Source organism: Ranitomeya variabilis, chromosome 6, assembly GCF_051348905.1.
Source record: "Ranitomeya variabilis isolate aRanVar5 chromosome 6, aRanVar5.hap1, whole genome shotgun sequence".
NCBI classification, from domain to species: domain Eukaryota; kingdom Metazoa; phylum Chordata; class Amphibia; order Anura; family Dendrobatidae; genus Ranitomeya; species Ranitomeya variabilis.
Window position 1 is genome coordinate 345,483,026 of NC_135237.1, and position 23,007 is coordinate 345,506,032.

General features: G+C 43.7%; 1 protein-coding gene across 4 annotated transcripts in view; it reads left to right on the top strand.

Moving 5' to 3' along the window:
• The window catches only part of HIVEP1 (HIVEP zinc finger 1), a 311,461-nt gene that overhangs the window by 281,155 nt on the left and 7,299 nt on the right, over window positions 1–23,007 (top strand). For all 4 annotated transcript variants that reach the window (XM_077269893.1, XM_077269892.1, XM_077269895.1 and 1 more), the window contains one exon: window positions 12,374–12,849. In XM_077269893.1, coding sequence (XP_077126008.1) covers window positions 12,374–12,849 — 476 coding nt within the window. The remainder of the gene's footprint in view (window positions 1–12,373; window positions 12,850–23,007) is intronic.

Genomic DNA, 23,007 nt, shown 5'->3' on the forward strand with positions numbered 1-23,007 from the left:
AAAGCCATTCATGAAGCATTTTTTACTTGGAAGACACTCAAAGCTTTATAATAGGAGTCAATGGGATGGTTAGAAAAATGCTTGAAAAATGGTCAGACAGATTTTTGAACATTTTGTCAGTGTTCATTTTTGAAAAATCGCCAGTATTTTCTCTATTGTTGAATAGATTTAAAATCGGTCTGAAAAATGGCAGAAAAAAAAAGCTAAAAAAAGTTGCTTTAAAAAAAAAAAAAAAAAAAAAAAGTGTAGAAGAAGAGTTTAAGAAATTACCAAAAAAGCTAGAAAATGCAAATTGTCTCTTCAGAGAGGAAGGGAACTTGAAATTTAGTGCAACGTATTGGAAGTAGCAATACAACTACTTTCTGAACAACTCTCTGAATCTGTTGGCCCTCACTGAAACCTGGATACAGGACTCTGACACTGTCTCCCCTGCTGCCATTTCCCATGGTGGCTTACAATTCTCCCATTCCCCAAGACCCACAAACAGACCTGGTGGTGGAGTCGGCATACTCTTGTCCCCACAATGCACGTTCCAGGTTATACCCCCAGTTCCATCACTCTCATTCCCTTCTTTTGAGGTCCACACTATCAGGCTCTTCCGTCCCCTCTTCCTCAGAGTAGCGGTCATATACCGGCCCCCAGGCTCACCCACCCACTTCCTGGACCATTTCTCTGCCTGGCTGCCGCACTTCATGTCCTCAGAACTCCCAACCCTTATCCTGGGAGACTTCAACATCCCCATTAACAGCCCCACTTCCACATCTGCATTCCAGCTTCTATCACTAACCACTTCTCTAGGCCTCTCACAGCTCTCAACCTCTGAAACACACAAAGACGGTAACACTCTGGACCTGCTCTTTGTCCGGCTCTGTTCAATCTCCTACCTAGATACCTCACCGCTTCCCCTCTCTGACCACAACATTCTATCCTTTACACTCACAATTCCTCGCCCACCCCAGCACTCTCCTACCTACCACACATTCAGAAATCTACATGCCATTAACCCTCATACACTTTCAGACTCCCTACACTCATCGTTATCCCCAATCTCTTCTTTTTCCTGTACTGATCTGGCTGTATATCACTACAACAACACTCTTAGAAGCACCCTTGACCAAGTAGCTCCCCTCCCCCTCAGAACTTCCAAACACAGAGTGAAACAGCCCTGGCTGACATCGCTAACCTGATTTCTCCAGCGATGCTCTAGGAGTGCTGAACGCTTATGGAGGAAAACACGCACACCAGAAGACTTCATACACTTCAAATTTATGTTAAGGACCTATAACTCTGCCCTTAACCTCGCCAAACCGTCCTACTACACCACTCTGATCTCCTCACTATCCAACAACCCCAAGAAACTTTTTAACACCTTTCACTCCCTCCTCCTTGCCAAAAGCACAAGACCCTATCACAGACATTTGTGCTGATGACTTGGCTTCCCACTTTATAGAGAAAATAGACAATATCCGTCAGGAAATCCGCTCCCAGACACCAAGTGCAATGACTCCCATCCTTCCCTGCATCTCCCCTGACTCACTCTCCACATTCGATCCCATCACAGAAGAAGTCTCCAAGCTCCTCTCCTCTTCTCGTCCGACTACATGCACCACCGAACCCATTCCCTCACACCTCCTCCAGTCTCTCCAGTCGTCACAACTCGCCTAACTACAATTTTTAATCTCTCCCTCTCCTCTGGCATTTTCCCCTCCTCCTTCAAACACTCTATCATTACTCCATTACTAAAAAACCCCACCCTCAACCCATCCTGCACAAACAACTACAGACCGGTCTCCAATCTCCCCTTCATCTCAAAACTCTTGGAGTGCCTGATATACTCCCGCCTTACCCGTTACCTCTCCACTCATTCCCTCCTTCGCAGTCCGGTTTCCGCCCCCTACATTCGACAGAAACTGCACTCATCAAGGTGACCAATGACCTTCTGACAGCAAAATGTAACGGTGACCACTTTCTGCTCATTCTCCTCGACCTTTCTGCAGCTTTTGACACTGTTGACCACCCTCTCCTACTCTCTAGGCTCCAGTATCTAGGCATTAAGGACACTGCTCTCTCCTGGTTCTCCTCCTACCTTTCTGACCGCTCCTTCAGTGTTCTGTTCTCTGGCGCCACTTCATCTCCTCTTCCTCTCACTGTTGGGGTACCTCAGGGCTCAGTCCTTGGCCCCCTTCTCTTCTCCCTCTACACAGCCCCAATTGGACAGACCGTCAGCAGATTTGGCTTTCAGTACCATCTTTATGCTGATGACACACAACTATACACGTCATCCCCTGACCTTACCCCCGCTGTACTACAGAACGCCACTGTCTGTCTGCAGTCTCCAACATCATGTCCGCTCTCTATCTGAAACTCAACCTCTCCAAAACTGAACTTCTTCTGCTCCCGCCTTCTACTAACCTCCCTAAATCTGACATTTCCCTCTCCGTGGGTGGCACCATAATAACACCCTGGCAGCTGGCACACTGTCTGGGTGGTATGTTTGACTCCGATCTCTCCTTCACCTCCCACATACAATCTCTTGTCCGCTCGTGCCGCTTACACCTAAAGAACATCTCTAGAATCCGCCCTTTTCTCACCATGGAGACAACAAAAACCCTCACTGTCGCCCTAATCCACTCCCGCCTGGACTACTGCAATGCTCTATTAATTGGCCTCCCCCTTACTCGACTTTCCCCTCTCCAGTCTATCCTTAATGCGGCAGCCAGGGTTGTCCATCTGGCTAATCGTTACTCAGATGCATCCGCTCTTCGCCAGTCATTACACTGGCTTGCCCATTCATTACAGGATACAATTCAAAGCACTTGTTCTCATCCACAAAGCTCTCCACAGTGCGGCACCCCCTTACATCTCCTCCCTCATTTCTGTCCATCGGCCTAGCCGACCGCTGCGCTCTGCAAATGACTTTCGACTAACCTCTGCACTAATCCGTACCTCCCACTCCCGACTCCAAGACTTCTCCCGTGCTGTGCCAATCCTCTGGAATGCTCTACACCAAGATATTAGGACCATCCACAACTTGCATAGTTTTAGGCGCTCGCTCAAAACACATTTGTTCAGAGCGGCCTACCACGTTAACTAATAAAAGTCATTTTATGTTTGTGTGTGTGTAGCCCATTCACTATCTCCATCTACCCCCCACCCCCTGAAGATGGCTGGACCATCATTGTAAATACATCATTGTAAATACACACCTGTACTTTGTATGTCCCCCACCTCATTGTAGATTGTAAGCTCTCACAAGCAGGGTCGTCTTATTTTGCTTTATTATTGTATTGTTAACGTTGTTACCTATGACTGTTGTGTTTGAAACTGTTAAACTGTAAAGCGCTGCGGAATATGTTGGCGCTATATAAATAAAGATTATTATTATTATTATTATTATTATTACTACAAGACCAAAAAACTAGAAAAAGACATATCAAAACAGAGAAAACAATCTCCTAAGGCATATCACTCAGAGCAAAAACTGGTCATTTTTGACTTGGTGACAGTTTTGTTTTTAAACCCTATCCACCATTGAGTTTCCCAAATAACTGATTAGATCAGTTGACATTGCAACATTGTTTCCAAGCTGCTTTCTTAAGGTGCCTTCACATTGTGTTCTGTGTCCCTGTTGGGTAATATGTCCAAAATCCCCCGCAAAGTGTTATATCTTCAGTGGTGTCCCATGAAAAAGTATAATAAAATATTTACAAAAATGTGAGTGCTGTACTCACTTTTGTGATATGCTGTAAACCTTTGCTTGCCAGATCCGTTAACAATAGATGACAACAAATGCCACATTCGTTGACCTTTGATTCTAGAGTTAAATAAACAGATCCAGAAGAGAGCAGTTTGTGAATAATGGATTAAAAAGTTGTCAGCACAACTTTTTTTTAACAATATTTTGCTAGATCAGTTTTAATAGATCATTACTGGACAAGTGAACAAAGCCTTAGCTGTTGGGTGACTGTCGGTACAACATGTGCCTAAAATTTCCATTATTGCTGCTTATTATTGCTAGGACCCCTACTGCAAAGCCTACAGTCTTATGTGGTTTATACAAACTGTCTAGCTCCTGAAGTTCCAAATACTCATTTTTGAAGCAGTGGATTTTGTTATTTTAGTGTAAACATGGAAGCAGACCAAATGTCACTCTGCCATTGTCATTGGCGAGAGGTATTTCACCTCTGAATGTGCTGTGAGTTCAAGGAGATTAAGCCGTAATTAGTACTATTTGGGCTTGTATGGGTCAGAGGTCATGGCGCTGTTTGCTAAAGAGGGGTGTTAGGTCACTCAAGCTGAATCAGTTAAAAGCAAAGAAATAATAGAGGTTAGTTTGCACAGGGGCAAAAATGGCAACCCAGACAACACAAAAGATTAACACTTTTCCTTACTTAAAGAAGTAAAAACAAACACAAAATATTTGGAGACAGTAAAGATGGGAAAGTAATTATTCCTCCTTATCCCACTTATTTCTCTGTCTTATTCTTCAGCCTTTTGATTTTCAGATTTTTAACATATATTATACCATGTGGATGCTTTTTTTTTTTTTTTTTTAGTTGGAAGTTTACTATGTAAGTATAGGGAATGAGAAGTCTCCTCATATCGAAATTTAGAAGAAGTTTTTTTCAATGTGCAAATTAACTACTCACAAAGCAAGAGAGCAAGGACTGTAATGCTACCTATTTGAAGTAGCAATTCTGAAAGTTATTATTGACCCTTTAAAGAGCCTTGTCTTGGGATATAGATTCAAACCAGAATCTACATTTGCAGACACATGCTTTGGGATGTTTACCCCTCATCAGTGCAAAGCAAGAGAACTAGTTGAATGGGTGAGAGACAGGGGATCTAAAGGGTAAAATTTTACCTTGTTGAGCATGCAAAGTTGGTATGGAAGACTAACAATCCTTGCTCCCCCGGGAAATTATGCAAATGGACTCATCAGATTGTAAGAGAGCAGAGACTCTTAACAACTTAATGGAAGTAGCAGTCCTAAAAGAGTGAGGGATGTTCTGCCACACTAAAAGCACTTGGAGATGCAAATCATCAAGATCTGCTGCTGGCAGCTTTCTTTGCAACTATCAACCAATGACTCCAGATGTGCTCGATGGGATTAAAGTCCGGAGATGCTGCATGGCATAGTAGAACGATTAAGCAATTCAAGCTTTCACACTAGCGCTAGCAACATTCGGCATTGTCTTGTTGACAAGCTGCTCCTAGGACACTTAAGAGAAATGGCATTACCACTGGTTACACCACCAAATCAATGTTATGCCGAGCTGTTAGTGTACCTGGAATGAAGGCTAGAGGGATCCGGCTTCTGTACATTTTGCCTCCCAACATTATAATCCCAGAAGTAAGACTTATGTGATGTTCCATCGTGAAGGACTCTTTATGGTGTTGCCCACGTGTTCTCTAGACCAATCTCCAGCTATCATTGCATTCAAAGTAAAAGCAGGACTCCTCACTAAAGAGTATAGATTTCCATGCCAGTTTACTCTCCAGTGCTGCCTTGCTCTGCACCATGAGGCTTTTTAAAGCAGTGGCATTTGGATAATGGTACTGTAATAGAGTGCAGGGTTGCGTATGTCACCACGGAACAGACAGACCAACTGTTGAAGGGGATTTATTAACAGGGGTAAAATTCTCCTCGCGGGGAGTAAACAGGGGGTTAATAGAGTCAAACAGTAAACAGTTAAGCGGAATCAAAAGGGTTAACGAGTGTTGTTCTAACTTATCAGCCCAGGGAGGTCCTGACTGGAGGGTCCTTTTTCCCAATGTGGATACAGTCACCAGCAGGGCTTGAGATCTTGAAGTCTCTTCTGTGTCTCCTGGAAAGTCCGGGATTAAGCCTCTGCAGCCTGTTCTTCTCAAAGTGAAACTGGAACCAGGAAATAGCACAGTCTCTCCGTCACTGCTGCAGGAGTCTCCATAAGCCTGGCAGCTTCTCTGTAGTAACGATGTCACACACACACTGGGCAGTTACTTATCTCACCCAGGGATCTTTGCTTGTCACTGCGGTCACCAGGGCTGCACTGAGTCACTGTCTCTGCACTGTCAGGGGAAAAGTCTTCTCAGATTATGGAGGCTTCCAAGTCTCCACTCTCACTCCAGCCTTAGTGCCCTCACGGGGAGCACTCTGTCATGGGGAGCGCGGCGCTGCAGCCTGCTTTCTCTCTGGCACGCTGTCCCCTCTCTGGCGCGCTCTCTCTCCCGCACTTTTCTCACCACTCCCCTCTCTTTTCCCAGCAGCCACCACGTCCCCCCTGTCCAGGGCAGAAAGTCTTCCCCCCAACAACCCAGCTGTCTAAGTGGTTCCAGGCAAGGAGCAGGGAAAGCAACCTCCTTACATTCCCCCTCTCTTAAAGCTCGCCATTCCACGGGCGAGGACTCTTCGTGCTTCTCTTTGTTCTTTGGAGGGGAGTCAGATACCTGCGATTCTCGCATCTCCTGCCTTTCTTCTTGTACATACTCCCAGACTAAATGGTTTAGGAGCTGCTCATCAGTCAGGTTGAGATATGCTTTCTCTGCTTCATCGACAACTGCTGTCTTCTTCTTTTTCTTCTTCTTCTTAGCTTTGCCGCTAGCAGCTGTCTGCGTAGATGATTCATCCTCCTCCTTGTCGTTGTTGGAAACTTTAGGGACTTCTTGTTCGGGCTCCTCAGTTTGGGGGCTTAGTACAAGCAATTCTTCTCCATAGCTCCCCTTCTCTTTGACAGGAGCATTCTTGTCAAAGCTTGAGTCAGATGAATTAAGACCATGCAGGCCGGACTCTTTGTCATCTGCGCCGGGCTCTGCGGGCATCATTTCCCAGGGTTTCTCAGCCACACGCCCTGTCTCACACAGCTGCTCCATTTCCCTTGTCCGATCAGGAACTGGTGAGCTGACAGCCAGCAAATTCTTCACCTCAGGGGATGACATCAGTGGTTCCTCCTTCTCATCAGCTCGGACCTTGGAAACGAGTGTCGCAGGAACACTTGGCACTTTCTCTCCTTCGGGAACTCGTGCTGGGCAAGGTAGTAAAGCACTTCGGTGGTCTTCTCGAGCGAACGTCACTTTCTTTCCTCCGGGCTGAGTCTCACCAATAAAACCTTCAGACCCAGGCTGTAGATCCACTAGGCTCGCCTTTACGCGTTGGGACAGCGCAGTCATTTCACCAGAGATGCTTGACACCTTCTCCACCTCTCCTTGGCGTCTGACATCGTGGTACTGTCTTGCCTTAGGTGGAACTCTTCTCTTCCTGCCATACCATTCCCTCCAGGGGCGACGTTCCCTCCAGTTAGCAGAACCCTCAGAGAGGTGAGCGGATCTCTGCCACCGCTCTTCTCGGGTAGGGCAATTTCTGGAAATGTGTCCCACCTTTCTGCACGACCAGCACTCACGTCTGCGTCTGTCTGAAGGGTGCTTCAGTCCGGATTGTCGACCTCGGCGGGGGACATCTCTCATCTGCGGTTGCTCTTCACCGCAGGATACGGAGTTACACTCTGGGGCCGCCACCGAAGCCTTCTTTATGCGGCGCACCTCTCCTATATCTCTTTCTGGTGGCTTCCGCACGTTACCTCGGGGTATGCCGCTGGTCCCCAAAACCGCAGTAAGGGCTTTCCCCAGACTCTCAATCTCCTCCCAGATTCTTCTTATCTTCAGCTGGGAATCTCGGGTCCACATTGCCTCCTCTTCATTCTTACTGGGTGCTCCGCAGTTGTAGCATCTAGGCAGTCTTCTTTGCCGAGCGGCACTAGTCTCACTTTGGGGGGCGGTCTCTCTTTCTCGCACCGAAGGGCTGTACTCTGCAGCAGGGATCTTCTTATATTCAGCCACCTCCTCACGGACTCGCTTAACCTCCTTCTTCAAGTCTTCTACCCATTGAGGGGCTGTTACCTCCCTGCTCCATACCTTTCCCACTGGCCCTACCACCCCTTGCTCTTGTTCGCACGTGCGTGCCTCACTCCCGACCTCAGAGAAAGTCAAATCTAGCTTTACGCGCATGCGCTCTCGCAGGGCCTGTTTCATCAACACGTCTCGCAAGCCTGTCACCAGTTGGTCCCGCAGCGTCAACGTCAACTGTCCCCACACCTACGCCGTCCTTCCGTATAATGGCAGTATGAAGCTCTTGCAGTGCGTTCATATATTGAGTCACGGTCTCCCCCTCTCTTTGCACCCGGCGGAGCAGTCGCATGCGCAGCTCCCCTACGTCAGTGGGGTCCCCATGCGTCTCCTCAAGTATACGTAATACTTTGTCCAGGGTATCTCTCGCCTGAGGGGGTCTGAGCATAACAGAGTCCCGTGCATCCCCCTCTAGGGCCATCACAGCTATTTCCGCCTGCAGAGCCGGTGTCATAGGATGCATCCGCATCATCCCTCGGATGCGCTCCGTCCAACCCCACAACATGACATTACTCCCTGAAAATTTTGGCAGGTTAGCTAACATGGCTCCCAGGGAGATGCTAGACCTGGGACCTCCCTCAACTGCTTGGTCTGCCCCTTCCGCGCTACCGTGTGACATCCTGCCGACTACGTCAAGTGTAATAGAGTGCAGGGTTGCGTACGTCACCACGGAACAGACAGACCAACTGTTGAAGGGGATTTATTAACGGGTAAAATTCTCCTCGTAGGGAGTAAACAGGGGGTTAATAGAGTCAAACAGTAAACAGTTAAGCGGAATCAAAAGGGTTAACGAGTGTTGTTGTAACTTATCAGCCCAGGGAGGTCCTGACTGGAGGGTCCTTTTTCCCAATGTGGATACAGTCACCAGCAGGGCTTGAGATCCTGAAGTCTCTTCTGTGTCTCCTGGAAAGTCCGGGGTTAAGCCTCTGCAGCCTGTTCTTCTCAAAGTGAAACTGGAACCAGGAAATAGCACAGTCTCTCCGTCACTGCTGCAGGAGTCTCCGTAAGCCTGGCAGCTTCTCTGTAGTAACGATGTCACACACACACTGGGCAGTTACTTATCTCACTCAGGGATCTTTGCTTGTCACTGCGGTCACCAGGGCTGCACTGAGTCACTGTCTCTGCACTGTCAGGGGAAGAGTCTTCTCAGATTATGGAGGCTTCCAAGTCTCCACTCTGACTCCAGCCTTAGTGCCCTCACGGGGAGCACTCTGTCATGGGGAGCGCGGCGCTGCAGCCTGCTTTCTCTCTGGCACGCTGTCCCCTCTTTGGCGCGCTCTCTCTCCCGCACTTTTCTCACCACTCCCCTCTCTTTTACCAGCAGCCACCACGTCCCCCCTGTCCAGGGCAGAAAGTCTTCCCCCCAACAACCCAGCTGTCTAACTAAGTGGTTCCAGGCAAGGAGCAGGGAAAGCAACCTGCTTACAGTACCCCAATAGCAGAACGATTAGCTTGTAGTCCATTGCCATTCAAATGCCTTTTGATAGTTTATGTAGACACTATTTGACACCTGAGGCTTGGTATATGAGGTCCAATTTCACTTACAGTATAGAATGGATCAATAATGGAACCACTAGTACGGCCATTTCTCCAAAGTGTCCTACGGGCCGTTTTAAAATGGAACAACACCAGGCCACATGTTGTTCTTGGTACTGTGAGCAGCATGCTTTGCCTAAACATGCCACTATGGACTACAGCACCTCCCATTGAACACATCTGGGACATGATTGGTTGGCAATTGTAAGTAGAGCTGCCAGCAGTGGATCTTGATGATTTGCGTCCTCAAGTGAATTCAGCATGGCAGAATATTTCTCAAACAACCATTAATAACCGCATTGTTAGCAGCCCAGGCTTGCAAGTGTAGGTATTTCTGCATGTAGAGCTCATAATTGATACTGAATAAATCGAGATGTTTTGAAAGTTTTCCTTTTTTTTTTTCATTTACGGTACTTTCAGAATTCCATAACTTTTTTTTTTTTTGTTACCACCTTCGTGTTGCAGTTTCAATATTGAGGAGTGCTATGTGTGTGTGTGCTATACATATACATTTAATAATCTCCTGAGTTACTAACAAAAGTGCACAATGGATTGTTGGACAGATGACGAGACATCCGTAGACTGACGTTAATATCTCTCTATTGTTTGCATGGGAAGAAAAACTTTGATCATTCTTCCCAGGTCATTGAATGACCAGTTTGTCTGAGATGTGATGTTACAGGTTTGAAGTAATTTGTTTGTCATTAGTTCACCTAGCTGAAAGTGTCCTTTTTATTCTTACCTAGTGCAACATGAGAAATGGGTTTGCACGATGCAAAGTGATAAGTGATATAAAGAGGTAGAGTGACTTTTCCTATGTTTGACTTTTCATGCTTGATTCACTGAAGGAAGCAAGTTCTTTCCTTGCGAGGTTGATGCCTTGGATGACAAAGAGGATGTACAATTTAAAAAGCTGACTTGAAAGGGATGTGCACTGAGCAACTGTCTGCTGCCACTCACCCAGAACCAAAGGCCTATTTAGTTTTACTCAGTGCTGTGGATCAAAGAGGAAATTATTTTGCAAGATTAGTTTTGTCCACAAACATAGGCAGCTGTGCTGCTTCAGGGGAACAGGAGCAATTGGAAGGTCAGGAGTTGTCCCAGGCTATTTGTTCAGTGTCATTTCATAGACATAGCTTGACCAGGTAGCTAGGGATCATGGAAATGAGAACTTAATTCTTGTGTTTTTTTTTTTTTCCAATACAGTCAATAGATCTTGTGGCTTAATTTTTTTCTATACGCGTCTTGATTAAGTCACCGATCAATTGAATATATGTAGTATGTGACTGTATAGCATCGTGTCTGCCCATTTAATACCCTGTCATATTGAATTTATAAATTTCTTCCTGGTCGTAAATATTTTTGTATTACCATAAATATGCATATGATATTTCACTGCACATATCTGTACGTCCTTATTTTGATCCTCAATATTGGATGATGCAGTGTTCTGAGTTTCACTTATCTCGTTCTCAGATCCGTTATGGTCATGATTGTGTGACTTGATCTGTGAGACTCTATGGGTCCAAGTGCTCCCCAATTAAAACTTCAGAAGCATTCAGACAATTACTAACCCACTCGATCTTGCCAGCTCTGTCCAGTAATGTCCAGGAGCTGAAAGAGTTTGGCACAGATGGCAGAGATTTTGAGTGTATGGCCAGCACCATCTTGAGTTCTAAAGATGTAGTGGTTACCGCTGTCCAGTAATTATGCTGATGATCCATGGGCAGCAGGGGACCTTGACTCACAGCATAGCAGTAAGTATTGGGGGGCATCCATGATTGTTTATATCAATACACAACAGTTTAGGGTATTTTAGAAATTTTGCTAGAAAAAATCTGAAGCCCATTAAAAACTAACCAAATCAATTTTGGCCCAATGTTGCTTCAAATCATTTTTCAAACATTTTGCCCATTGTACATCAATTGCATAGTAGTACTAAATACTTTAGTGTTTCCATCTGTCCTTTTTATATTGTCGATGGGACAAGTCTACGCTTCCCATCATCGCCACATCATCCTTTTACAACGATAATTAAACCTTTGGTGGAAGGACATCAAAATAGCAATTGCAGTACAAAAAATGGTCTCTACTGGAGGAGCAACCCTCGCTGTAGCTTCCAAAAATGTCTTCTCGCCTGCGGTGATTTTAAAGTCCTGTCGGCCAGTCTCATTCTGTAAAGCCCAAGTTCTAAACATGTGATTGGGAAGAGATCTAGTCTGCTCATGTTATTCTTTATATCCACGGGCCGTGAAAAAGGCTGCTTTCATATATTATTTTACAATATATTTCTTTGTCACTGTGGTCCTTGTAGTATAAGCAGTTGTTACATAAAAAAAAATAGAAACGACAGTTTCTTGATGAACAGACGATGTGATATCCTTGCATAGGACAGCAATTATATGTATGTATTACTAAATTGACAACATGGGCAAAGAATGATGAACTGCCAGCAATCTATCCATCTTCATTCTGCTTGCTGGTGTGCGCATAATTGGCCATCTTTGTTTGTGTAACATGATTTAGCTGTTGGAAAAGTGCAGTGAAATGTAGTACATTCCAGCAAGCATTGCTTCCGCTACTGTGCAATACATCTCCTCACATTGACTGTTAATCTAGGGTTGGAATGAGGGCGCACTTACCACTGTTGATCTGGGTTGTCAGGTATCAGTTTACGTCATCACGGATTTCTTGAACTGTTGCTATTGTGTTACATTGCATATAATAATTATTTTTTTTATTAATTCTCTTTTCTGTCACTAGTAAACAAAAAGTAACTAGTACCGGTATTCCTAAAAAAACAAAAAAAAAATTAAGAATTTAAAAAAAAAAAGTTCAATTTTTGTCAACTATATACCATTCTATTTATTTTGACTTAACACCCCACATATGTACATTATGAACTTGTAAGTGCCTCCAAAGTAATTGCAAACTTCTTTCTTCTACCATTGTGCAGGTGAGAGGCAAAGGTATAGTGGTGAACGATCAGGATTTGATGGTGATGATTCAGATGGGGCAGAAGATGACGACAATGATAATGAGGATGAGGATGAAGACAGTCAAGCAGAATCTGTTCTTTCTGCAACACCATCTGTAACTGCGAGTCCTCAGCATTACCCTTTCCGAAACAGCCAGCAAGAAGCATCTAGCACTGATGAAGACTGTCGAGTTGCACATTCTTTTCCTCAAGATAATTCAATGGATATTCTTCCAAAAGCTTTAATCACCAAGATGTCGGCATTGACTACAGCGACTATTTGCAAGCCAGAGAGTCATGAAGAGAAACAAAATGAAGGTTTACAGGATGCTGTACTTCCTCAAAGTGAAGCATCATCTCCCATATCTCTTTGTCATCAGATGTCTGTTGATTATCCAGATGTCGAAGATGGACCTGATGGCACAGTGGAGTCGAAAAACCTTCCTGCTTCACATGTAAGTTGCTTATTTCCATAGTTCTCAATGTAAGCATAATCTATGAAGGTAGTGAATATGCATGATGGATAGATGCCCTATGCTGTATCATAAAGTCAAGTGTTTGATCTTAGAACTGACAACTTGAGGGAGCCTGCTTAATACTGGTGGTACATTAAACTCAATAATAAGGCAGTAGGCGCTTAAGCTCCCCCTAGTAGTGACTGCATGTGGCCAGCATGTGTAAATCCATGTCAATTCAATGCATTTGGAGTTCAGTATCAGAAAGTTTTATTAAGAAGTTAGTCAGCACACAATATTGGACATAAAGGCTAAATGATGACAAAGGTGGCACTTCACTTAAGGTTTATATAAGGGTATATGCATTCACAAAAATGAATTTCGTTGAACTGTAAGTATAAAAATCACAAAAATATATTTTCATTTGGTAAGACTTTTCATTCAGTGAGATTGCATATTTCATGATTTCAATAATGTTCAATGATGAAAGCCTTTTCTCTGAAGTGCTTGTTAGAGTATTTTGATTTAAATGTGGTTTTCATTGAAATGTTAATGTACCCATGGGGAGAAAATAGGCAGACCTCTCCAAGATTATTAATAACTCGCTGTTGAGATTTTCTCAGCACATTACTGGTGAATGAGTGTTTGTAATACAATCTTGTGGAGACTGTTTACACTTGTGTCAGCGCTTTAACAAAAGTATAAGATTAGCCGTCTAAAAATGCCCATGCTCGTAATGATTTCTTCTAAAACAAAAGGCGAGTTCTGACAATAGCCACACTACTAGAGATCATTGATCTACATCTGCTCTGAGAATACTAAAAGTGATTAAGGCAGTCTGTGACCATATAAAAGCATGAGATCTCAAGCTGGAATATGCGTTGCCATATTTCCATTCATTGAGTGGGGTGCCCTTCTTTCTGACTATAGATGCATGTCTCTCTGGGGGCAACATCATGGCTCAGTGGTTATATGTTCTCCCCGTGTTTCAGTGGTTTCCTCCAAAACTCCAAAGTCATACCAACTGGAAATTAAGATTGTGAGCCACTATGGGCAGTGATAATGCCTGTAGAGTGCTGCAGGATATGTATATGCTATATAAGTAAGAAAAATAAGAGTGGGACCTGCACCCATCAAACAATTCTAGCAAGAAGAAGGGGACATTCAGCTATAACTATGAAAATAAAAAAACACTACTTTTTATAGAATTCATTTTCCGGAGTATCTGGGTTATAGAAATGTATAATGCTGCTGCTAAAAAATAGAGGTGAACGAACATAGTCGGCTCCTTCCTTATTCGGCATGCTATAGCGCTTACCGAAGAAGCTGCAGATGGAACCCGGATGCCTGGAGCGTGCCTAATAATCAGATGTCCGGCGCCGCAGCTGCATGTCGCGGCTGTGTGACAGTCACAACACACAGGCTCCCCATGCATGAGTTGTGATAGTCATACAGCTGCGGCACCGGACACCTGATTATCGGGAGCTCTCCAGGTATCCGGCTTCCCGATGCAGCTTCTTAGTTAAGCGCTATAGCATGCCGAATAAGGAGGGGGCCGACAGTGTTCGCTCATCTCTACTACAGAACCCCTTTCTGACAATGAGACATGATGTTTATGCGAATATTGTTTGCAAACCATACAGTGCCTACAAGTAGTATTCAACCCCCTGCAGATTTAGCAGGTTTACACATTTGGAATTAACTTGGCATTGTGACATTTGGACTGTAGATCAGCCTGGAAGTGTGAAATGCACTGCAGCAAAAAAGAATGTTATTTCTTTGTTTATTTTTTTTTTTTAAATTGTGAAAAGTTGTTTCAGAGGGTCATTTATTATTCAACCCCTCAACCCACCAGAATTCTGTTTGGTTCCCCTAAAGTATTAAGAAGTAGTTTAGACACAAAGAACAATGAGCTTCACATGTTTGGATTAATTATCTCTTTTTCCAGCCTTTTCTGACTATTTAAGACCCTCCCCAAACTTGTGAACAGCACTCATACATGGTCAACATGGGAAAGACAAAGGAGCATTCCAAGGCCATCAGAGACAAGATCGTGGAGGGTCACAAGGCTGGCAAGGGGTACAAAACCCTTTCCAAGGAGTTGGGCCTACCTGTCTCCACTGTTGGGAGCATCATCCGGAAGTGGAAGGCTTATGGAACTACTGTTAGCCTTCCACGGCCTGGACAGCCTTTGAAAATTTCCTCCCGTGCCGAGGCCAGGCTTGTCCGAAGAGTCAAGGCTAACCCAAGGACAACAAGGAAGGAGCTCCGGGAAGATCTCATGGCAGTGGGGACATTGGTTTCAGTCAATACCATAAGTAACGTACTCCACCGCAATGGTCTCCGTTCCAGACGAGCCCATAAGGTACCTTTACTTTCAAAGCGTCATGTCAAGGCTCGTCTACAGTTTGCTCATGATCACTTGGAGGACTCTGAGACTGACTGGTTCAAGGTTCTCTGGTCTGATGAGACCAAGATCGAGATCTTTGGTGCCAACCACACACGTGACGTTTGGAGACTGGATGGCACTGCATACGACCCCAAGAATACCATCCCTACAGTCAAGCATGGTGGTGGCAGCATCATGCTGTGGGGCTGTTTCTCAGCCAAGGGGCCTGGCCATCTGGTCCGCATCCATGGGAAGATGGATAGCACGGCCTACCTGGAGATTTTGGCCAAGAACCTCCGCTCCTCCATCAAGGATCTTAAGATGGGTCATCATTTCATCTTCCAACAAGACAACGACCCAAAGCACACAGCCAAGAAAACCAAGGCCTGGTTCAAGAGGCAAAAAATCAAGGTGTTGCAGTGGCCTAGTCAGTCTCCTGACCTTAACCCAATTGAAAACTTGTGGAAGGAGCTCAAGATTAAAGTCCACATGAGACACCCAAAGAACCTAGATAACTTGGAGAAGATCTGCATGGAGGAGTGGGCCAAGATAACTCCAGAGACCTGCGCCGGCCTGATCAGGTCTTATAAAAGACGATTATTAGCTGTAATTGCAAACAAAGGTTATTCCACAAAATATTAAACCTAGGGGTTGAATAATAATTGACCCACACTTTTATGTTTAAAATTTATAAAAATTTAACTGAGCAACAAAACTTTTTGGTTTGTAAGATTTATGCATCTGTTAATAAATCCTGCTCTTGTTTGAAGTTTGAAGGCTCTAACTTATTTGCATCTTATTAAACCTGCTAAATCTGCAGGGGGTTGAATACTACTTGTAGGCACTGTATATGTAGGACAGCTATATCCTGCAATAAATCCAGTGAGAAAGCTCCTCTGAGCTGTATGTCAGTACGGACCAGAGGCAATGATGCAGCAGAGCTGGACTTGTTGGACAGCACGTGAAGCAGCGGAGACAAGTACAACAAAGTATGCAGGATGGCAAATGGAAAAGCGGAGCTGGGGGCACTGGATGCAGCTGAGCCAAGTGAGCAAATAGTATAGATATTGCAGAGATATGTGCGCAAGTGTTGTCCTGCTGCAGGATGACAGTTACAGAAAGGAATTGCTGAGAGTTATAGGCAAACTGGTAACTGTTTTGCAGAGAGCCTGTTACAGGAATAACAAAGCATCAGGATGGCAGAGACAAACTTTTTAACCTAATTGACAGCAATGCTGAGAGTGCAGTAATGCCAGGAGTTGTGAGACTGAGCTTAGAAGTAGTAGATAGTTGCTCAGTTGCAGACTGGTAGCTAAGAAGATAATCAGAGCTAACTTCGGTCCCAGTAGGTGCAGTGGGAGCTCAGCTGAATATTACAGCTGGCTACTACCGCCATGAGTACAGCTCCTGTGCCATGCCTGGAACGTACATGTATTTTGTGATGTAGTAAATTGCTCCACATCAGTATATACATATGTTTTTTCTGGAAGGTAAGAGTTAAACTTAAGATTTATATATTTAGATACAGAGTTCAAAACTTAAATACTATTTGATTGAAATTTTGCATCCCCTTTTGTCTTCCGTAATGCACGTCCGAGAAGAAGCATTTCACCACAGTTGCAGTAATTAGTCTGCCCACATCTGTATTTTTTTAAGCCTGTGCTTGGAATACTACCCTTACATATACAGTATATTATCCAAATTACCAGGTGTACAGGCATTTCTAGTAATATTGCATAACTTTGAGGAACTTGTACTTGGGGTATTTTTAGTAATGCAATGTTCTTTGGGGAATCGCTTTCTGTGCTCAAGTTTGGATGTTCTAACATTTGTTATTTATATGAGGTGAAAAAAATGAAGTTTGTAAGCACGCTTTTATTTTTTCTTGAATGGAACTATGAAGGCTTTTTCCACCTATAGGGGTGGAGCCGCATATTCATTACTGTAATGAGCGGTACCAGTGACCACTGAACAGAGGAAGAAGCTGTCAGCGCCCGGAGACCATCTGTCCGTGAGAAGCTGCCAGGGACCGCGCCGGGAGCAGGTGAGTATTTCATATTCACCTTTCCCCGTTCCACCGCCGCTCCGTATTCCACGTCCTCTGCAGTGACTGTTCAGGTCAGAGGGCGCGATGACGTATTGGTGTGCGGGCCGCCCTCTGCCTGAACAGTCACTGCTATGGCTGAGGAGCAGCGATGAGAGGTGAGTATGTCATTTTTTTTTATTGCAGCAGCATTACATGTGGCACATTGTTATATGGAGCATCTTATGGGGCCATAATTAACTGTATGGAGCATTATATGTGGCACATTGTTATATGGAGCATCTTATGGGGCCATAATGAACTGTATGGAGCATTATATGTGGCACAGTTTAATATGGAGTATCTTATGTCGCCATAATGAACTGTATGTAGCATTATATGTGGCACATTGTTATATGGAGCATCTTATGGGGCCATAATGAACTGTATGGAGCATTATATGTGGCACAGTTTAATATGGAGCATCTTATGGGGCCATAATGAACTGTATGTAGCATTATATGTGGCACATTGTTATATGGAGCATCTTATGGGGCCATAATGAACTGTATGGAGCATTATATGTGGCACATTGTTATATGGAGCATCTTATGGGGCCATAATGAACTGTATGGAGCATTATATGTGGCACAGTTTAATATGGAGCATCTTATGGGGCCATAATGAACTGTATGTAGCATTATATGTGGCACATTGTTATATGGAGCATCTTATGGGGCCATAATGAACTGTATGGAGCATTATATGTGGCACATTGTTATATGGAGCATCTTATGGGGCCATAATGAACTGTATGGAGCATTATATGTGGCACATTGTTATATGGAGCATCTTATGGGGCCATAATGAACTGTATAGAGCATGTGGCACATTGTTATATGGAGCGTCTTATGGGGCCATAATGAACTGTATGGAGCATTATATGGGGCACATTGTTATATGGAGCATCTTATGGGGCCATAATGAACTGCATGGAGCATTATATGTCCCACATTGTTATATGGAGCATCTTATGGGGCCATAATGAACTGTATGGAGCATTATATGTGGCACATTTTTATATGGAGCATCTTATGGGGCCATAATCAGCATTTGTGCAGCATTATATGGGGCAAATATCTTTATGGAGCATCTTATGGGGCCATAATCAGCATTTGTGCAGCATTATATGGGGCATAATAGTCTATGGAGCATCTTATGGGGCCATAACATTTGTGCAGCATTATATGGGGCATATTTTAGTATGGAGCATCTTATGGGGCCTATCATAAATTTTATGGAGCATTATATGGGGCGTATTTTGTATGGAGCATTTTATGGGGCCCATCACGAACTGTATGGAGCATTATATGAGGCTCCTGATTCAACATAAAAGCAGACTTGACCTTTTTCATTGGTACATCATAAATCAGGCGTTAAGGCAATGGACACAATTTTGGAAAAAGGTTAAAGGTGACAGGAGGTCATGGAGAGGTGACAATGTGGCAAACATCAAAGGGAGGAGCTAAGCATGTTAACTCTTTTCTGTCTAACCAATTCTAGGCATACAATGACTGTTCTCAGCATAATAGGAACCAAAAGGCAAATGAAAAACTGCCCTAAAATCAATCATATAAATGAGACCTCTAGACTGCATAATATATCTTACACACATTGCAAATCATCGGAGCTAAATAAATGAATGGCCCTACCTATAATCCTCTGCTGATGATCTGTTTTCTATACTTTTTATTTCATGAGTGTGCTTCGTTTTACATGTGTGGGCACCCTTACTGAGCAGGTATCTGGATGGGTAGAAGGTATTCTTAAACCCCTGGTAAAGGATACTGTTGTGAGTTCTGCTCTTGGGCTCCCTCTGGTGGTTGTAAGTGGCAGTTTTGTGAGTTCTGCTCTTGGGCTCCCTCCGGTGGTTTTAAGTGGTACTGCTGCTCCTTGGATTTAGTAGTCAGCAGCTGCTTCCACTGATTGTCTTTCTGGCTCGGCTATTTAGCCTGGTTCTATCCTTCAGCCTGTGCCAGTTGTCAATGGTTCCTGGTTGGATTCACATCTCTGCTTGGATTTCCCTGATATTCTGACCAGTTCAGCAAAGATAAGTCCTTGCTTTGTTCTTTTGCAGTCCACTTGTTGTGAACTTAATCTTTCTGCACTTTCTATGTTTTTTCTAGTCCAGCTTGTCAGTATGGATTTATTCAGTTTAGCTGGAAGCTCTGGGAAGCAGATTTACCCTCCACACCTTTAGTCAGGTGTGGAGATTTTTGTAAACTCTGTGGTGGATTTTTCTTGTTTTTAATACTGACCGCACAGTAGTCTGTCCTGTTCTATCTATCTAGCTAGACTGGCCTCCTTTGCTACATCCTGGTTTCATTCTGCGTATGTCATTTCCCTCTCCACTCACAGTCAATATTTGTGGGGGGCTGTCTTATCCTCTGGGGATTTTCTCTGAGGCAAGATAGCTTTCCTGTTTCTATCTTTTGGGGGTAGTTAGTCCTCCGGCTGTGACGAGGTGTCTAGGGAGTTACAGGAACATCCCACGGCTACTTCTAGTGTTGTGTTAAGCTCAGGAACTGCGGTCAGTACAGGTACCACCTCCTCCAGAGCATGTCCCATGTTGCTCCTAAACCACCAGTTCCTAACAGGATACACCCAGCTTCATTCAGGACACATCTGACCTATTGAATAAACTATCAGCAATAGGTCCTCCACCAGAAGGAACCATCCTGGCCACCATGGATGTGGAATCTTTGTACTCCAATATCCCACACGCGGATGGATTAAATGCCTGCAAATTCTTCCTGGAAAACACAGGGACTGATGCAAATTCTGTGGTGAAACTTATAAAATTCATCCTCACCCACAATCACTTTGAATTTGACAAGAAGATCTATCTACAGGAGACTGGCACAGCAATGGGAGGTAAAATGGCCCCACAGAATGCAAATCTTTTCATGGCCAAGCTTGAAAGCGACTTTTTGTCCTCATGTCCCATCAGGCCTCTGGCGTACTACCGCTACATTGATGACATTTTAATCATCTGGACGGAGTCTTAGCCACAGCTAAAGACGTTCAATGAACAGTTTAATCAATTTCATCCAATCATCAACTTGACACTCAACTACTCCTGTACTGAAATTAACCTTTTGGACACCATCATTAAGCTGCAGAACAATAAAATAGAGACATCCCTGTATCAGAAGCCAATCGACCGTCCAACATACCTTAAATGGGACAGTTTCCATCCAAAACACTTTAAAAAAACTCCATTGTCTACAGCCAAGCCATCAGATACAATCGTATATGTTCCAACCCAATGGACAGGGATGAATACCTTGGTCGCCTCAGAAAGACCTTTTTGAATCAGGGCTACCATCCAAGAACAATTGAAAATCCGATTACAAGAGCCACCAGAATATCAAGGAATCACCTGCTACATTACAAAGCTAAAGAAGAAAATAACCAGGTACCTCTAGTAGTTACCTACAATCCAAATCTGGAGGTGCTAAGGGGAGCTGTACGGAAATTACAACCTTTACTACAAAAAGATGCCCGATTACAATCCATTTTTCCAGACCCCCCACTACTGTGTTTTAGGCAGCCCCCAAATCTAAGAAGCATCATTGTCAAGAGCTCCCTGTCCTCTCCAACAGCTGCAGGTACCTTTCCTTGCAATCAGAAAAAATGTAAAACCTGTCCATTTATAATGACCACGGACAAGATAAACATCCCCATTTCACATCAGGACTACAAGATACCAGGTACTTTCAGCTGTGTCACTTCTAATATAGTGTACCTAATTATTTGTACTAAATGTCCAACTGGAGGTCTGTATGTGGGGGAGACAGGGCTAAAGCTTAGAACAAGAATGAATTCTCACCGCCACACAATAAGAGAAAAAGAATTGATCTACCTGTGGCAATACATTTTTGTCTCCCAAATCATAACCTTATAGACATGAAATTACTTGTGTTAAAAGGTAGCTTCAAATCTAAGAGAGACAGAAGAGTATGGGAATATAAACTGATGACGACCTTTGACAGTCTGACTGCAGGAATGAATGTGTCGCATGGATTTATGTCTTTTTACATCAACTAAGGAACTTGCCCCTCAGACCATGTGGGGTCATCACAACAGAACGAGACCCCAATCAGGACAATAAAACGTTCCTTATCTTAAGAACTGGCCCAATATTTATGGACATAACTGTTTATAACTCATGGCAATTCTGCTTCATGTCACTTGTCTTATCCATGTTTTTTTTTTTTTTTCTGTGCTATGTTGTGCATAAATGTGATTCTTCAGAATTTATTTTAGTCTTTGCCTGATGAAGAGACCTGTGTAGTCTCGAAAGCTTGCAATTTGTTACCATCTTTTCAGTTAGCCATTAAAAGGTATCAACCACTGAGGACTCTCAATTCTAAATATTTTTCTATCTACTGGCTAACACGGTACCAAGATATATATCTTTCCTGTATCGTTTTACATACAGATTGTAAGGCTAAATTCTTATTTTTTTATACCAGGTGCTGGAATTTTTTTACTTCTAAAATTTGAACCAATTTGATGGTAGAGATTCTAGATTGTGAGCCCCAATGGGGACAGTGCCAATAATGTTTGTAAAGCGCTGTGGAATTAATGGCTCTATACAAGTGAGTAAAATAAATAAATATGGATTTTCAATAACACTTAACCTACTGATGTCTCAATTAATTTTACTTTTATTGGTATCTATTTTTATTTTTGACATTTACTGGCTGCATTTTCCTCCCTAGGCTTATACTCGAGTCATTAAGTTTCCTCAGTTTTTTGTTGCAAAATTAAGCGTCTCGGCTTATACTCGGGTCGACTTATACTCGAGTGTATACGGTAAATTAGAATAATTAGCAAAAAACACCTTCAAATGCTTCCTAAGCATTTAAAAAGGTCCCTTAGTCTGTTTCAGTAGGCTCCACAATCATTGGGAAGACTGCTGACTTGCCAGATGTCCAGAAGGCAGTCATTGACACACGTCACAAAAGGTCATTGCTAAAGAAGCTTGGCTGTTCAAAGTGCTGTATCCAAGCATATTAACCTCTTCCCGATATACACCGTACATGTACTGCTCTGCGGGATCGCTGAGCGCCGCGGCGATCGGGTGCAAGTATCCGCTCAGTGTGAGAGCAGAGACCCCGCATCTGTGCCCGCGATCGGTATTAGCACCAATATCAGGCATTTAACCCCTCTGATGCCGCTGTCAGTAGTGACAGAAACATAGAGGAAAATCGTGCAGGGAATGAGTTCTCTGCGCGCTTCCATCAGGACATTGCGATTCTATTATTTTTTCTGATGGTCTCCATGGGGACCCTTTTCCTCAAGATGGCCACGGGGGTCCTTCAGGAAAGGCTTCCTAGTGACTCCAGAGAGCAGGACCTGAGATGCCTCCTTCCCTACCTGAGAGTGGCTGCTCCGATGTTCTGCAGTGCAGATGCAATGCAGAACATCAGATCCGCGATCTGATGTAATACAGTGATGTCCCATCCTGGGACAATGTAAACAATAAAAATATTAGAAAGTATATAAATATTTTTTTTTTTAAATCCCCAAATAAAGAAAAAAAAGAACAAATATTTTTCCAATACACACATTTATTTATGTAAATAAAAAAATAAACAATGAAAGTACCCATATTTGATATCACCGCGTCCGTAGCGACCTATTCTATAAAACTGTCCAACTAGTTAACTCCATCAAT